This window comes from Rhamphochromis sp. 'chilingali' (genome assembly GCF_963969265.1).
Source record: "Rhamphochromis sp. 'chilingali' genome assembly, chromosome: 2".
NCBI lineage: Eukaryota > Metazoa > Chordata > Actinopteri > Cichliformes > Cichlidae > Rhamphochromis > Rhamphochromis sp. 'chilingali'.
The window spans coordinates 10,381,233-10,398,880 of record NC_137930.1 but is presented as its reverse complement, the minus strand read 5'-3'; the positions used below and the strand labels follow the sequence as shown (position 1 = coordinate 10,398,880).

The 17,648-nt window shown below is 41.0% G+C and overlaps 1 protein-coding gene across 1 annotated transcript; it reads left to right on the top strand.

The window, feature by feature from the left end:
* The first annotated feature begins 1,141 nt into the window (after positions 1–1,141).
* Positions 1,142–11,483, top strand: klhdc4 (kelch domain containing 4). Its single transcript, XM_080876655.1, has 13 exons — positions 1,142–1,353; positions 1,535–1,626; positions 2,671–2,749; positions 3,454–3,552; positions 3,933–4,069; positions 4,195–4,287; positions 5,704–5,866; positions 5,953–6,031; positions 6,130–6,338; positions 8,611–8,824; positions 8,934–9,122; positions 9,383–9,499; positions 11,263–11,483. The coding sequence occupies exons 1-13, from the start codon at positions 1,255–1,257 to the stop codon at positions 11,433–11,435; spliced, it is 1,743 nt and encodes a 580-aa protein (XP_080732781.1). The 5' UTR covers positions 1,142–1,254; the 3' UTR covers positions 11,436–11,483.
* The last annotated feature ends 6,165 nt before the right edge of the window (positions 11,484–17,648 follow it).

Below are 17,648 nucleotides of genomic sequence, written 5' to 3'. Positions count from 1 at the left end.
AGCATTAAATAGTATTCCTGCACCAACTACATGATTCAGCTCTTAGCCAAACAAATTTGGCATACCTCAGCAATGTGTGTATTGTTTTATTTATTTATTTTGAGGAAACTAGATATTTGGAGAATAAAAGTAGTAACATGTCACTTAAAAAAATAGGAAAAGAAATCCGCAAAGACTGATCCAGGGCTTGAGACCTTTCGCTGAACAGTGACGGTCTCAGTGGAAGTGAAGTCATTCTTAAGAAAAGAAAACAGGGAGAAAGCTGAAGTATGTCAAACTGCACAAGAACTGGACTGAAAATGAATGGCACTTAGTCTTATGGAGTATGAATACAACTTTGAAATACAATGAGTGTCTACACTCACTGTAGAACATGATAGAGGGTCTGTCGTGGTTTTGGGCTTCATTTGGCAGTTCAGTCCTTTCAAAATTGATGGAGTAATAAATGCAGAAAAGTCAAAGGAGCTTGCAAAGAAAAGCGTCTGGACTTCTTTAAGTTGCTTGAAGACGTTTCACCTCTCATCCGAGAAGCTTCTTCAGTTCTAAGGTCAAATGGTGGAGAGTCCCAGATATAAACCTAGTGGGAGTATCCCCCCACAGAGGGACAAAAGGACCCCCTGATGATCCTCTAATCGCCTGAGCCAAGGTGTGAAGAAGCTTCTCGGATGAGAGGTGAAACGTCTTCAAGCAACTTAAAGAAGTCCAGACGCTTTTCTTTGCAAGCTCCTTTGACTACGATGACCTGGATGACTGAGAACCTTCACAGACAAAATGCAGAAAAGGATTTCTGGAGCTTTCTGGTGTAGTAAATAAATTAAATGTATACATCATTAAATAATTAATTAAATGTGTCTTTCATTCATTAAAATGGAGATAATTAATTAAATATACAAATAATTAATAAAATGTCAATTAATTTCATTGTAAGCGTTTGATATGTTACTTATTAATGACTTAATTAAACATTTAATAAATTAATTAGTGTCACATTTCATTATTTATTTAAGGACGCGTTTATTTGATTCATTTTGGCAGGGAATGAGCGCCTTATCGGTTATGTAGTCCTCCTCCGCGACTGAGGGCGCTGTTACATCCCAACAGCGTGCTGACGTCAGGTTTGTTGCCGGAAGTACCTCTCAGTTGTCAGAGGAAAAGCATCGAAATCCGGCGTGAGAGGCTGTTTTGGCTTCCATGTGGCACTGAAGTCAAAAGAACTGAAGATTTTACGAGTAACTGTCCGCTTATAGAGCAGCCATGGGGAAAAAAGGCAAGAAGGAGAAGAAGGTTAAGGGAGCCGAGAAGACAGCTGCCAAAATGGAGAAAAAGGTTTCAAAAAGGTCCAAACGAGAAGAGGTAACAATTAAATCAAAGTAAAATAGGATGAATCGGAAAGCCCTATCCTGTTGCAAACCTTTTACGTTTCGCAGATTATTTATTTATTCTATTTATTTATTGAATCAAATTATCTTTAATATGAGGTGAGCACATAAAGGCGTTTTTGATTTCTTCTCCGTTTAACCTTTTCTGCCTGCAGGATGATTTGGAGGCTCTGATCGCTGAGTTTCAGAGTCTGGACGCAAAGAAAACCCAGGTTGTCGAGACGACGTGTCCGCCTCCATCACCGAGGTGAAAAACATAGAGTCAGGCTCAATATTTGGAAAATATAAATAAAATTCAGTGTCATAAGCAACATCACAGTGACCCACAAACAAAGATGCAAAACAAGAGATGCAAATTAACATAAATTGCACATAAAAATCACCAAAATAAGGCAAAAAAAACCCCAAAACAAACAAACAAAAAACGTGCGTAAAGAGATGAATGAATCAAAGATACAGAGTGACTAAAGAGAGAAGCAAAACATCAACAAGGAATGCACAGTGACAGAAATTCACAAGAAATCACCAAAATAATGCAAAAGAAAGTGTGTAAGAGGGATAGAAAACAACCACAGATCCCAACCTTTGATTTTTTTAAAAGATATAATTTTCTATAATTTTGTATTTTTTATCGTGGTTTTGACGTAGTTTTGTGGTCAAAATTACAAAAAAACTTAGAGTTTTGGATTTTATATTATTCACTCAAATGACTTACAGTGTAGACAAGAGAAATGCCAACTCAATTTTTTGCTAGTCCCTGTCATGAATGAACAAATCCATTATTTATTAAATTAAATGCACTGAAATTAAAAGATTTAGTACATTATAACATTATTCCAATGTTATAAAAAGTACAGTTTGGGGGATTTGCTCCTGTTTAGCACCAGTGAGGACATTTTTCTGCCTCTTTCCACTTGTTTTCATTATTACCAGTGTTTTCTACACCATCACAAGTCTTCTGCACAGTACAAAGGATGTGCTAGTTAGCTGTGCACGTAGTCTGCAGTAAAAACACAAAAAGTTTAATTCATTCATTCATTCATTCATTTTGATGCCGGTCCAAAAGTAGAACTTCAGGGATCAATAAAAAAGGATGTGAATCATCCTTTGACGGAGTCGTTAATGAGTGCACTGAGTGCAATTTCACCAGAGTCCATCCAGTATAAGTTCAGAGATTGTATTCAAAACAACACATTTCAGCCAGACTGTGGTGCTAAAGAAAAGACTCGGGGACTATTGAAGTGAACAGGAAGAAGAATCGCTTGATGATTTACCTCTTCATGCTTTTTAGATTGAATGGATCCCTCTCTGCACATCCTGAGAAAGATGAACTCATCCTGTTTGGAGGAGAATTCTTCAATGGAAAGAAGGTAGCAGATTAGTCCAATAAATGATATTGTGCATTAGTGCTCAGTCGTGTGTACCAACCTTCAGTATATGTCTCCTAGTGTGAATGAGCAGCTAATTACACAGCGAAACAGTTCATCTAACACTCTTTTCACTGATATTTGTTTTTCTTGCAGTGTTGGTTTGTTATTTATTTGGTATTTTTGGTAGTCCACTTTTGCACCTTTTTCTATGTATTTTTCTCCCTGTTGCATGGGCTGCACCTTATTATTTTTATTACAACAACATCAAATGTCATCACACCGACCTGTGTCACTAAAGAACGAGTATGGGCCATCTTGTGTTCAAAGGCTGCTGCACCTGTCAGGACAGCCAATGCTAGTTTGAACCTGCTGTGTGTTTCAACTGACCCTAGCAACCAATCAGAGTAGAGACTAAACATTTTCAACAGAAGTTACCAAGGTGATTTTCGCAGGTTAAGAGAGAGTGTCTTTGTGATGCTCAAAGACCTCACTCACCGGTTATTTTTACTTCATAGTACAACCCTCCGCTTTCTGATTGGATTTTTTTCACAGTGTGTTGATTTCGAATTAAAAATTTTATAATTATTTGCAAGCATCACATGCTTAAATCTCTCCAGCCTATGGTTAATATGAGCCTAAGGCTTCCGTGGCTGATTTTGTGTGGACAGTTTTAAAACCCCTGCTGTGGTTTTCTGTTTTTGCAGACGTATCTGTACAACGATCTGTTCTTCTACAACATCAGGAAGAATACCTGGGTTAAATCAGAAATCCCCAACCCTCCTCCACCACGCTGTTCTCATCAGGTACACAACATCCCAGATGAAGAGTCTTAAGTGTCTTTTGGTACACAGTTTACAACTAAACATCTCAGGGGTTTCTTAGCATTTGATAAACCAGCAAACACCACACTTTTTCACCACACAGCCAGTACCTGGGTCAAATTTGTGCTGTCATAGTGTTGTGATTTATCATTTCAGCCACAAGGGGGCAGTCTGCTGTAGCACAGATCAGAGGGCAACTTTAAAACTTATCAGCAATCGCACATCATCACAGCAAGACAGCCTTTTACAAGGGAACCAGTTAAATCTGAGGACATCAAACTGTCTTATCTCGTGCTGTTTTTGCAGCCGTCTTCTTCCCCCCCGCCTCACTCCTCCCCCTCTCCTTTCTTTCCTCCACTCAGGCGGTGGTAGTTCCTCAGGGCGGGGGACAGCTCTGGGTGTTTGGTGGAGAGTTTGCCTCTCCAAATGGGGAACAGTTCTATCACTACAAGGACCTTTGGGTACTGCACCTTGCTACACACACCTGGGAGAACATCAAGTGCGTACAAAGGCTGCTAAGCATAGATGCAGTAATTGGAAGTTGTTGCTGATAGATGGATTGTGTAAATACAGAGTCTCAAGTCCAGCTGCTGTACAGATGTTATGTTAGTTTTTACTTTTCAGGGCACCGGGCGGTCCATCGGGCCGCAGTGGACATCGGATGGTCCTCAGCAAGAAGCAGCTGCTGGTGTTTGGAGGTTTCCACGAGAGCACCAGGTAAACAGGCTCACTGAACAGGTGTCATGGTGGTCACGGTCTGCTTGATATCAGCAACGGATGAAGTGACAAAGAAACTGAATCCACTGAAAATCAATCATTTATTATTTGAAATTAAATGCAAAAAATCTAATTAATTTGTGAAGACGTGTGTAAGAGATTGCGTATATACCATTCACAGCAATCTGAGGACATCAAGCCTCCTTATCTCACTCTGTTTATGCAGACATCTTCCTTCCCCTGCTTATAATGGAAGTTTAATCAGGCTGCGAAATGTTGGCCGGCTCAAAACTGTGTCAGAATTTGACTCGTCGATCGTGGGGACTGGTAAATGAAAATCACTTCAAGCATGAATACAACTCAGAATATATTGCTCCTAAAGTTCTACTGTGTTCCTTTACTGTTAAATAAATAGATAAGGAGCATGACAGTAAATTAGAAGATTGCGTCGGCATTTGGACATTGCTCGGTGTTTGTTTCAGACTCTTCTTGTAACATATTAACACTTTTTGTGGACAGAAATTTTATGTTTTGGACATACAATCTTGTGAAAAACTAAGTACACCTTTACTCCTTCCAGTCAAATGCCTTTGATTAACTGATAATCAGCACCTCTATAAAAGCACAGGTTTTGTAGGTCTGGAGAATTCAGGTGTTTAACACATTGTCAAACTCTTCCCAGCAACTTAACCCCAATTTCAGTCTGCAATGACATGACAATAAGAATGGGAATGTACAAGAGTGGTTTGTTTGGAAGGGTTAGCAGGAGAAAGCTTCTTCTCCCCAAAAAGGGCATGACAGCAAATTGCATCTAAACAAATCACGAGATTTCTGGAATAATGTACTTTTGACCGACAAGACCAAAGTATAGAGCTATTTAGACTATGCTTAGCACCTTTTGGAGAAAACTAAAGATAGCATACCTGCGCAATTCGACCATGAACTACTCTGTGTACTAAAGTATTCTAGATTCAGATGTCAGGCCATCAGTCCGACAGCGAAAGCTTAGATGAAACTGGGTCGTGCAAAAGGACACTGATCCTGAGCACTGCAGCAAATCTGCTACTGAATAACTTCAATAGAAAAGAATCGAGGTGCTGCAATGACCCAGTCAAAGACGGGCATTAAGAGAGGACCTCTATCTATAAACACATTCCCACAAACCTCAAACTGAAGCAATGTTGCAGAGACGAGTGGGCCAGAATTCCTCCACAGTGATGTGAGAGATCGATAAAGTCATACAGAAAATAGTTCAAATTGTTGCTGCCCAGGGTGGCTCCACAAGCTATTTCATTAAACATCCACCGCTGCTGACGACAGTAGTGACACTAGCTGATGCATCTGTGGATCCCTACAGTTTTTCAGTGTAAAAGCCCAGTGTCCTTATGCTCCCGCCTCTGCCTCCTCACCCTGCAGGGATTTTATCTACTACAATGATGTCTACTCTTTCTCCCTGGACACCTTTTCTTGGTCACGCCTCTCTCCATCAGGCTCCGCCCCCTCCCCGCGCTCTGCCTGTCAGATGACCTCCACTCCAGACGGCATGGGCGTCATCATCTATGGGGGATACTCCAAAGTGGTGCGTGTGTCGTCTGACAGCCTCCCCCGTATTGTTGTCATTTTTTTGTTGTACAGCCTGATTAAACTGCGTGTGCGTTCATGCAGAGGGTCAAGAAGGATGTCGAGAAGGGGACCATCCACTCTGACATGTTCCTTTTGAAACGAGAGGGTAAAGATGGTCAAGGTACACAACACTCAGTTGTTAACGACAAAATCATTCAAGTCTAACGATGTTGCTCCTGTCCTCGTGGTATATGTTGTGACTTTTCCTCTGTCCTGCAGAGAAGTGGTCGTGGTCCAGACTGAACCCTTCTGGCAGTAAGCCCCCTCCTCGCTCTGGTTTCTCCTTGGCGGTGGGCCCAGCTGGGCGGGCGGTGCTGTTTGGTGGGGTTTGTGACGAGGAAGAGGAAGAGTCGCTGGAGGGCGACTTCTACAATGACCTGTACTTGTATGACACAGTGAAAAACCGCTGGTTCCCCGGTGTGCTCAGGGTAAGCTACGATCTATGTCTGTCCTGATGAGAGTGGTCCTTTCCAGGATGAAATTACCTCCACCTATAGATCTGAGTGGTTTGAGTGTGGAAACTGATACACTGTGGTGTCATTCATAATTGCTGTGTGTGCATAAAAGAAGGAGTAGTAAATTGAGATCTATAAAAGCAAAGGCTCTGAATTATAGCTCAGCATAAGCAATACGTCGAGCCACAGTTTCATACTTTCCTTCTAGATCCACTTTATCACAAACATTCAGCAGCTTTGAGCTCATCTGGTCCATAGTTTGTATCGCATATATGTAGCCCAGTGCAGAGGAGGGGGTCTGATGGCATGCTGCTGTGTGTTCAGTAGGGCTGCCACGATTAGTCGACTAGTCACGATTATGTCGACTATTAAAATCGTCGACGACTAATTTAATAGTCGACGCATCGTTTGAAGCTTTGTAAGATCACAAAGGACGCAGGAATGAGTAGTAGGATTTAAGAGTGTAATAACGGACTGAAACAGAAGATGGCAGCACTGCATGTACAAGGATGCCAGCTGCCGTTAAACCCCGAAGAAGAAGAAGCTGTGTCCCAGAATTCATAGCGCAGTTGTCAACAATGGCGGCAGCTAGTTAGTTTTAACTTTACTCTTATTATTCTTTCTGGGTCACAAAATAAACGTTTAACATATTTTCAGGCGAGAATGTAGCTGTGTAAACCTCAAATATCTGCTCAGTTTATCAAGACACCGCATATTTTCAAAAGCGCTCCGACGTTTTCGGAGACGTCTGTTACCCACTAGCTCGTTAGCTAGGCGGGGGCAAGGCTAACTAGAGCCGTGAGAACACCGGACTCCCGGCAAATCGTTTTCAAACCCACCGCCGTCTTTCGCTAGTCAGGTTAAACATATATATAAGTCACTTAGATAACTTAAAAATGTTATTGTTTGGCTTTCTTTAGTATTTTATTTGTTCCTGAGTAAATCGGTTTGGCTGAGATTAAAGTTATAGTTTTTGCACAGCTAAAACTGTCAAGCAGACAGCTGATCATCAGAAGTGTGAGACGCTGGAGAATATACTCCGGTGTCCTGTTATATTTTAGAAAGCAAGGAGTTTATTAAACTTCACCGAAACAATCTGCAAATTTCATTAAAAATTAATAAACTACCATCTTGTCTTTATTTTTAGTTAGCACAAACACTTAAAGCTGTAAGCTAATGATAGTTATATAAGAGCAGATGCTGCTGGTGCAATAAGCTGTACGCTGTACGTCCAATGGATGATGATCTGATTAGTCGACTAATCGCAAAAATAATCGGTGACTAGTCGACTATCAAAATAATCATTTGTGGCAGCCCTAGTGTTCAGTTATAAAGCATCGCTGCTGATGCAATGCAGAATTCAGAAGGTAGGAAAAAAGACAACATCAAAGAGGAATAAAGAAATGCAGACTGTATCGGGGCAGGATGACGGTGCAGTGTTCAGCTGTCACAGCAGGAAGCTCCTGAGTTCAAACCTGCCAGCCAGCTGCGATCTTTCTGTGTGGAGTTTGCATGTTCTCCCTCTCTGTGTGGGTTCTCTGTGGGTACTCTGTCTTCCTCCCACAGTCCACATGCATTCTTTACATGGCCATCAATTTAATTTAGTTTTATATATGTAGCTCAAAATCACAACAACATTTGCCTCAAGGCGGCCATCCACCGCAACCAGTTGGGGCTGAGGGGGGTGGAAGACGGGAGAAAAAGCAGCCTGTGGAAGAGAGCAGAGATTAGTAATAACTAATGACTCCCTGTGCATTGTTAGATCCAAACCCAACCCAACTCGGTGGATGAATTTGGCCTGATGTGTTAGTGTTCTTATCACTTCACCAGCTGTAGTACAGCATCTGTCTTCAATGGACATTTGGAGATTTTACAGGATTTACGTCACATCTGACACTTGCTGCTCTGATATACGTTATTTTGCACATCTCCATGAAACAGAAGTTTAAAACAAAGAGCATTGATATGATCAGAAGGTTGGTGGTTCGATCCCTGGCTCCTCCAGTCTCGATGTTGCTCTCCGATGCATCCATCGGAGTCTGATTGTCGTCAGGAAAAAGCACTCAGTTTAGAGACAGCGCTTGTGAGAATGGGTGTGATTGGGTGAATGTGGCATGTTGTATACAGCGCTTTGAGTACTCTGGGAGAGTAGAAAAACGCTGTATAAGAATCTGTCCATTTATCATTACCATTTACTTTCTGTGTGCTCAGTTTTATTTGATTTCTTCTTTGTGTGTCTGTCCAGGGAAACAAGACAGAGAAGAAGAAACGGCGGAGGGTGAAAAAGGATATGGCAGAGGGGGAGGAAGCGGAGAGGGAGGAAGAGGAGGCAGCGGCACCTCAAGGACCCACTGAGATCATCAAAGAGATCGTCACTGAGGACGGAACAGTGATGACCATTAAGGAAGTGATTCCTGGTCCTCAGGTGCAGGAGGAGGAGGAAGAGGAGGAAGAAGATGGCAAGATTACACACACTCGTGCTAAACTAAAGGAAAGAAGTTCTCAGCATCTTTGTCTACCTAACTTCAGGGTCTTTTTTTTGTTTTGTTTTGTTTTTATCGTCATTAGGCTCGGCCACGGCCCCGCTCATCGAGCCTTGCCCGAGGTCCAGCGCCATGGCAACAGTGCGACAAGGCAAGCTCTACCTGTACGGGGGGATGTTTGAGGTGGGCGACCGCCAGTTCACTCTGAACGACTTCTACTGTCTGGACCTGCACAAAATGGACCAGTGGGAGGTTCTGGTCGAAATGGACCCAAGTGAGTCAGCCGGACAATAAAAGTCCAAAAGCGACAACAAAGAGGCCTTAAACGAAATCCGTCAGCTCAGCGCACATAATTAAAGCAGCCAGTGTGTGCGTGTGTGTGTGTGTGTGTGTGTGTGCATGCGTGCATGCGTGTGTGTGTGCGTGCGTGTGTGCGCTAACGTCTGAATATCCTCTGACGCAGGAGAGAGGTGCTGTTAAGATGGGAGTCAGGGGCGTGAGGTTTCATTTGGATTTATGATGGTCTCTCCACAGAGACACAGGAGTGGCTGGAAGAGTCTGAGTCAGAGGACGATGAAGAGGAAGAGGAGGAGGCGAAGGGAGCAGAGGGGGAGGAAGAGGAGTCCGAAGAGGAAAGCGAGGACGAGGAAGGCAAGAGATTATTCAGGTTCTTCGATGGCCGACACTTATGTGCTCTCTTTATTTATAATGAGCAACAAGTGCAGAGTCCCATTCAGGATGTGCATGACATCTGTTTATATTGTACACCGCCTGTTGCAGTCTAATACAGCAGCTTCATAAAGGTATTAATACTTCAGTGAAATGTTTTAATATTTTTCCCTGCTCATGTTTTCAAATGAGCATCGAGATCATGTTTCTTCATCTTGAACTTTACTTTGCATACGTTTGTTTTTTTCCTCATTTGTTTTAAGGACACACTGCACGCCGTGCTGAGAGATACCTCGTTTTCAGCTAATAGCTTTTTGTAAATCATGTTGTTGCGAAACTGTCAAACTGTTTTACAGACACAACTTGTGTGTTGTTTTTGAAAGGCCACGAGAACTGTTGCTTAAAAAATGACAAGAAAGTTCCTCCTGAGACATTTACACAATACCGTATTGTACGTTATTTCATAATCGAGTTTCTCACCCACCACATCTGTTTTTAATCTCATCATTCTTGGTCTGTCGCACACACACAGCAGCGTGTCACGACATTCATACTAACAGTGCAGTATCAGGCAGTTTAGAAAGTTTTTTGAACGTTTAAAATTCTCATGTGCATTTTTACTGGCCTAGGAAAAACAATGTCTGTTACTTTATATACTGTTAATCATATTGATTTATATGTATATTAATAATCTTAATCTATAAAATAATGAGCAGTGACCATTGTAGGATAAATATAGCGCAAAGAACAATAATTGCCTTAAAAATAAAATGTAGGTAGGAGCAGGAAGTAGGTATGGTTTCAGTGTTTGAGTCAATGGACATGTTTATATTCCATTATTGGTCCTACCTCTGCTCCCACGTGTGGGGCATTGAGAGCACACAAAGCCGATGGCGCTGGGCTGGAGTGTGTTCGTCACAATCTGAGAAGTTAACCTGCAGCCACGTTTACAGCAATGTCCCAGATTTGAAGAACCATGACTAGAGTCTCTAGTGTGCACGCCAGTTTTTAATTACTCACACGACTGCTGTTACGTTTTCAGCCTTGATGCTGAGATAATGTAACAGAAGCTGTTGGGCTGAATTTAATTGAAATGAGTTCAGAAGCCCAACTTCCCACATTCCCACGTTTGAATCAGGATTTCTGAGCTGATGCGGTGATTCCAGGAAGTTAGAGAGCTGTGTTTTAACCTCTGCTTCTTGCCATTTTTCGGTCTTTCCACAGCTATACTCAGCACGAAGATATTAACTCTGAGAGAGAGCATCTGAACACATGCAGCATTAGTGTCTCCCTCTCTCTCTGTTATGGACAGGTTTCTTTTGCTTTGCTTTTGCAGTTGGCTGTTCTAAACAACTCAACAATGCAAGCATATGCATGTGTGCAAATGGGATATTTATTTTGGCACCCAGGTGTAAATAACTCTGGATTAGTTCAGATTTCAGCTTTGTCCCTACACCTGTTTAATTTTTAAATTCTCGAGTTATCAGTCTCACAGATTTGGCTTTGGTGGAGCAATAATCCTTGTACTACTCCCTAGCTCCAAAGACATCAGCTCTGACATTTCTGGTAATGCTACCAATGTTGTATTTACAGATGCTAAAGAGATTTTTGTTAATAAACTACAGCTCTGGCTACTTAAGAGGAGATGCAACTGTGTTGTGGCTGCATCTGCTCAGTAACGTTAGTGTCTCTATTATGCAGGGCGCTCCCTCGTCTAACATCTGCACCTGACTGTGTGTTTCCAGATGAAGAAAAGCACCCCGCAGTGCAGGAGGGGGAGACGGTAACGGATTACCAGAACCGTACAGAGCAGTACTGGATAGGACTGGCACGTGCCAACATGGGCTCCGACGCCAAGGACAAGAAAGTTGCCAAGGTCGCCCTCGCCATGGCTAAAGTCTTCTATGAAGACCAGTAGCAGGATACGCAGAAGTGTGTGTGTGTGTGTGTGTGTGTGTGTGTGTGTGTGTGTGTGTGTGTGTGTGTGTGTGTGTGTGTGTGTGTGTGTGTGTGTGTGTGTGTAAAACTTTTTTGTAATGGGTAAACTTTTATATAACATTCAAAAATGCCTTTTGAACAGTCTGGGGGAAAATAATTCAGTCATGAATCGATTACATTCACTTTTCACAACGAAAACAGTAACAAATACAAATGACTGATGGTTTGTAAAGGTCAAAATGTTCATTCATTTGAAATAAAATCACTTAATTCATTAATTTCACCAAAACATATTTAATGCTGACATGTTTCACACACTGCTGCCGACATGTTATCGTGTCTTTGAGTGTAGCTGAGCAAGTGAGCAAATGCAACCCACCTCCAACTCAGTTGTACTTGGAATTAGAATAACTTTATTTTCCACAGTAGAAAAGAAATTGTCTTTGGTTCACAAATCAATTCACAATAAAGATGCTGATAATAATCAGCGCACATTCATACATGCACACACATAAAGCCTCAATAAAACTATAGAAATATAACAAAGCATCTTGTTACTTGGTATGCTAATTACATTTGGCACAAATTACCCCTTTTACGCCTTTTTAGTAGCTAGAGGCATCCTATGACATCATCCTCAGGGTGTTAGTTCAGTATCAGAATAAAGATGGTGTTCTTGGTCAACAATGATAGACAGAGTTTTCCCTAAAACGGCAGTGTGATCCGACTCATCTAATGTGGTTTGTTGTTTACCAATGATTCTTCCAGCAGCTCCGACAATCCTGTCCATGTTGTTTCTATTTGCCAGAGTCAGGAAAATAGGAACAAACATAATCAGTGTCATAGCTGTTACTGATGACTTGTGTTTTCTGTGCTGGGTCTCTTTCCGCCTTACTGGCCATGCATGCGTGGAAAGGCAGGGAGGATGCAGAATAAAGCCACGCTGCAAAAATATGAAAATCAATATTCTGACTACACTCTAAAAACTATTGTTTAAGCTCAACAAAAAAAATTAACGCAACAGTTTCCATTAGTCTTTTTGAGTTATGATAACTTATGTTGAAATTAGATTGAACCAACAAACTATATTGAGTTACGGGAATTAAATTATCCTCCATAATCAAAGGTGATTTGAATTACCATTTACGTAATATTTGGTAGCTTAAAAACATATTTTTAAGTTGTTTACTCATAAAAATTATGTTCCTCCAATTACTTTTTCCACATTATTTGAAATGATTTTTAAGTGTTATGTAATTAATTACAGCAATTACAAAAACAATTTTTTAAAGTTCATTATTTAAAATATTAAGTTGCTGATTTTCATCATTATTATCATCATTTTAGCTTTCTCTTTTTTTTTTTTTTATTGTAATAGCTTTTAAGAAAGGAATTCATTCAACATTTTTTTTTATCAAATAACTTTTTTATTTTTTTAACAGTAGGCATTTCAACACTTTGTATTTAAAAAGTGAAAATAAACCAGAAATTTAGATTTATACCATCACAGCCAAGTTATAGAATATGCCTTTATGTATTTAACACCACAGAAACAAATGTGTTCAATTGGTAAAAAATCTACTTAGAAAACATTTTGTTGCAGTAATACTTCCATGCAAGTGTTCAGTAAATGTTAACTTTCAATGCCTACCAAACTTTACAAGATCTTGCATCTTTCTATTACACAATGTAGCAAACACCTTTAAGATCAATTTTACACATACAGGATTCAAAACAGTTAACAATTTTTGAAACAGAGTCAACATCTTTAACATAATGATGGTTCCATCAAGGTCAAGGAACAGCTTCTGAACAACTTCAAAAGTATATTTGCATTAGCTCAGATTGAGAGCATATATTATGCCCATGAGCAAAACACAGCACCTTGGGAAATTCTGGCCCTCCATTATTTTTGTTTCCTCCACCACAATGGTTGCAGTCTTATGGTTAGATCCAGGGGTGTACCGGTCACTGATGATGGCAGTTTTCATCACCTGCCTTAAGTTCTTTGGTGTCCCTGTAAAGCAAATTTTAAAAAATAGGTTAGTGAATTATAGATTAGACTTTTATACTTACTGAATCTTAATGAATTCAGATGATCAATGGAACACACACACACACACACACACACACACACACACACTGCTGAATTACTTACACCAAACTCCATGAAAAGGTCCTCGTCCTTCTCTCCAAGGAAAGTGATAAGGCAGCAGATGGCTACTTCTCTGCGTGTTTCAATTGTATTGTGCTATTTAAGAAAAAATAAAGTGTGAGTATAAAATACATGGGTGACTGACAACAAAGTGCATTTCAAAGCTACCCAAAGTCTAAATAGTTGTCCTACCTCAAGAAGCATGTCCTTGATCTGCCTGATTCTCACTCCCTTAGCTCCTCCCCTTGATAAAATGACATCCATCAGTTTTGGGGTGCAATGGTCAAGTGTAGCCATTCAAGGCTTACAGTGGTTATTCTCTTGAACTCCTCCTTTATCTGTAGACCACACAAACAGAAGAATTAAACCTTGCAGACTATTAGCTATACTGCATTAATGAATGCTGTAATACATTATTTAAAGAGGATAGAAGTGATCTAAGGCTACCCCAAGTTTTGAGGGAACAAAAACAATCTTGGTGAAGACAAGGGAGACTTCCCCACCATAACCGTGGTGTAATCTCTAATGTTTTAGCAACCCTGTTTTTGCAGAGGTTTCGAATTTACACATTGTTCACTCCCAGCCCATTTTGTAAAAAATGTGTCCCAACTTAACAAAGCACTAATGACCCTAGATTATCACACTATACTAACTGCTTACATAAAGTCTTAATATTAAGTAGATTCACATTGTTAATGCCAGAATAATGCTATTTGAATGACATTAACAATATTTCACACAATCTGATTAAAAAAAAAAAAAAAAACCAAAAAAACAAAACAAAGATAGCTACAGCTCTTAAGATCAAGAACAATACTTACTTTAAGCTGTATCACAATACTAACCAAAATCATTTACAATGTAATATTACGTATAGGTCATGCAAGTTTTATAAAGACATAAAATAGGTGAGCCAGATGGAAAAAAGAAGCCTCTAGGTTATCCCTCTGACAAAACTATTCACAGTTTAAGGCTTCCAATTTTGGTAAAAAGAAAAACAAAATCAGCCTAAGATCGAAATTAGATTGCACTGTGTAGCAAAACTTTAACCACGCTTTTCCTAGCCACAGTTGCACTCTCTAGCTGAAGACTTTTGTCAAATGAAATTGTTTAGGTTTTTTTATTTAAGAAAAACAAAACCTAGAACATCAGGCTTGAGATATAAAGAGGCTTTTTGTGCCATTTCCATGGACTTTCACGCAGCATCATTCATTCCTTTTATTCCAAAGTCATAATTGGGTTGGTGTGCCCTCTGCAGATGGCTGTTGGCAACAAATTTTCTTTCTCTCGCTTTGACTGGGAAAAGCAAACAAGCTCAGCTGAGCCGGGGAATGACTGCATTTGAGGAGGAGGAGCAGAAGAGCAGGGAAAGGTGGAGAGAAAGCCGGAGTGTTTTACAGGAAGATGGCAAAAGGAAAGAGGAGTGAGGCATGCAGGGAAGGATGAGAGGGCAAGTGCACGATGTCAGGAAAGACATCAGTCACCGTGTGAGCACCAGCCTATCCCTGGGTGACCTATTTTATCCTCCGTCAGCATAGCAAACAAGGGATGAGAAGAGACTGATGAATAATAGAGGAGGAGATGGCTGCCTTCCTCTCGTTCACCCTCTCCCCTAGTGCGACCCCCCCGCCACCCACCCCTCTTTTTTTTTAATTTCAACTGCGGTACAAAAAAAGATTTTATAAATAACTTAAGAGATTTTTTTGGGGTGTGCTGCTGACGTGGGGGGCACGTAGCGTGCAGTCGTCAGAGATACGTCAGCCGTGAGTGTGCGCGAGAAAGACAGAAACTTGTAGAATGTGAGTGCATCAGTTCGAGGCAGAGGGATATTTCTGGATATTTCTGTTCTCGCTGTACATTAAATTGCAAAAATAGACGTGCAGGGTTTTCATTCAGTCGTTTCAAAAATGCACACTTGTGTAATGATTGACCACGCAGAGGAGCACTCTTATTGATTGCTTGGAGATATCACCCACTGTATGTACCGAGCAGATTGTGAGCAAACAGTGAGCTGCTGGATGAGGTTGCCTAACAGCGAGGAGAAACGGGTTTAGAGACAGATGTGGGTTTCTTTACTTTACCATCAATGTCTGAGCCAGTATGGAGGAACTGGCCTCTGACATTCCTAATGGCTGAAATTTATATCCCCGGAGCATTTAAGGAGTCATAATTCTCACTATAACGCTGACACACATGAGTGAAACCATGCTCACCAAAGCCGTTTTCATACAGGCGCTGCAACTGCACACTGACTGCAATAGAAAGACTAAAATAGATTTTTTTAAAAACTGTAATTTGTTGTGCTTTGCTTCTTTTGAAGCTACAGATATCAGATATCCCTAATATGGCCATCTGAGCACAGAAGCTCCACCTACCTGCTATTAAACCCTTCTGATTGTGAGGAGCAGCCAATCACAACAAAGCTGGCTTAAATCTGGGGCGTTACGAGTCTTGCTAAGCTAGAATAAAAATAATGAGTTGGAAATAAATAAAATGAGAACTTTAAATGTGGCTGGAGCTAGAGTGACCAGATGTCCTCCTTTGTGTGGGACTCCACACCATTTGTGTTCCTTCTCCTCTGTCCCACATTATCCTGAGGTAATGTCCCACATTATGAATGGTTACGCAGCACAAGCTCTTTTCTAAAATCTGGCTTTTACCCAGTGAGTATGGAAGGAAGGCATTTATTATTAGGAAGAGGAAGGTTAACCTGTCTAATCACTAAACAAAGGTGTGACAGTCTGTGATACATTCCTGGATAAACTATTATTTAACATAAAAATTTAAGATTACCGCTCAGCATTGCTGACATTTCCCACTTTGTCCCACATTTTTTTAAATGAGTGAATTAGCTGGTGGGGCCTTGTGGACTTAGCTAAATTATCCTTACATCAACCTGCATATAAAGATAACAAAATATGAATATCTGCTGTCTTGCTTTGACTAATTAATTTGCAGTTAATGTGAACCCTGTTTGTACTCCAAGTTTGGAGTTGAAGTGGCCAATCTCCACCCCTCACCGTCTGAGTGCCACTTTTATTCAGGGCTCCTCTTCATTCACTCAGTCTTCCTCCTCTCCTCACCCCATGACATTATCCGTGATTAAGCCAGTGCTGTAATTGAATCTGTTCAAATGATGTCAAGGATTTGTGAACCTTCGTTACTCTTTTGCTTCCAACTTCTCTAAATCCTAATCCATTTGTTGTGGTCAGGAAATCACACCAACCCAGTCTCACTCTGTTGCCCGCTCACCTGCTCACCTTCAGCCTTCCCCCACCTTTGTCTCTCTGTCTGCTGTGTTTAGAGGTCTAAGCCTTAATCCCTACCCTCAGTGATTTTATTACCATAATCTGGGTCAGAATTGGCTTAGCTCTCATAGACACTGCCATGCGGAAGGACAAAGACAACAACAGCAAAAGGACAGCAGTGTGAAGAAAGTGAATGGGAAAGGAGGACGCGATAAGTCTTGTAGGAGAAAGTGAGAGACACAGGTGTGAATGTATTATGTTTTACATCACACATTGAAAATGAGCCACACTGGCATTAAACATTACATCCACTTGGAGGTGTTAAGTTCGCTGAGGTACACTTGAGGCAGAAATCACACAGAGAAGAAAGAACAGCGCTTCGAACCCTGGCCAGCATAGTGGACGAGTCAGCAAAAAGGTCAGCAAAGAACAATTTTGGTTTGTTAGAACTGAATCTAAAGTAGAAAAGGCTCTGTAGTGTCTGCCAGTGTTTTATGGTTTTCAAAGTTTTCGGGAGCAGCTCCTCTACCTGCAGCCTTTCAGATGTCAGCAGGTTCAGTGGTTCATACCTCTTGCCTCGTGAGCTGCTTATGCTCCATTGAAATCGCTTTCCTCACCCTGAGTGTGATGTTATGTAACAAGTGACACAAAGACATGGCCAAGTGGAGCGTAGCCCCAGCTGTCTTGGCTGCAATATCACAGAGAAGAAGTTGAATCCCGCTGGAACCAAACTCGGAGACGCAACTCTATGGCGTTATTTTTGTGACACTATTCTGAGCGCACGTAAAAA

Excerpts from the sequence above, each read along its gene's own strand:
- klhdc4 (XM_080876655.1), top strand. The coding sequence starts at position 1,255 with ATGGGGAAAAAAGGCAAGAAGGAGAAGAAGGTTAAGGGAGCCGAGAAG. Across the intron at positions 4,070-4,194 it reads CACACCTGGGAGAACATCAA|GGCACCGGGCGGTCCATCGG; the intron begins GTGCGTACAAAG and ends TTTACTTTTCAG. Across the intron at positions 8,825-8,933 it reads GGAAGAGGAGGAAGAAGATG|GCTCGGCCACGGCCCCGCTC; the intron begins GCAAGATTACAC and ends TATCGTCATTAG.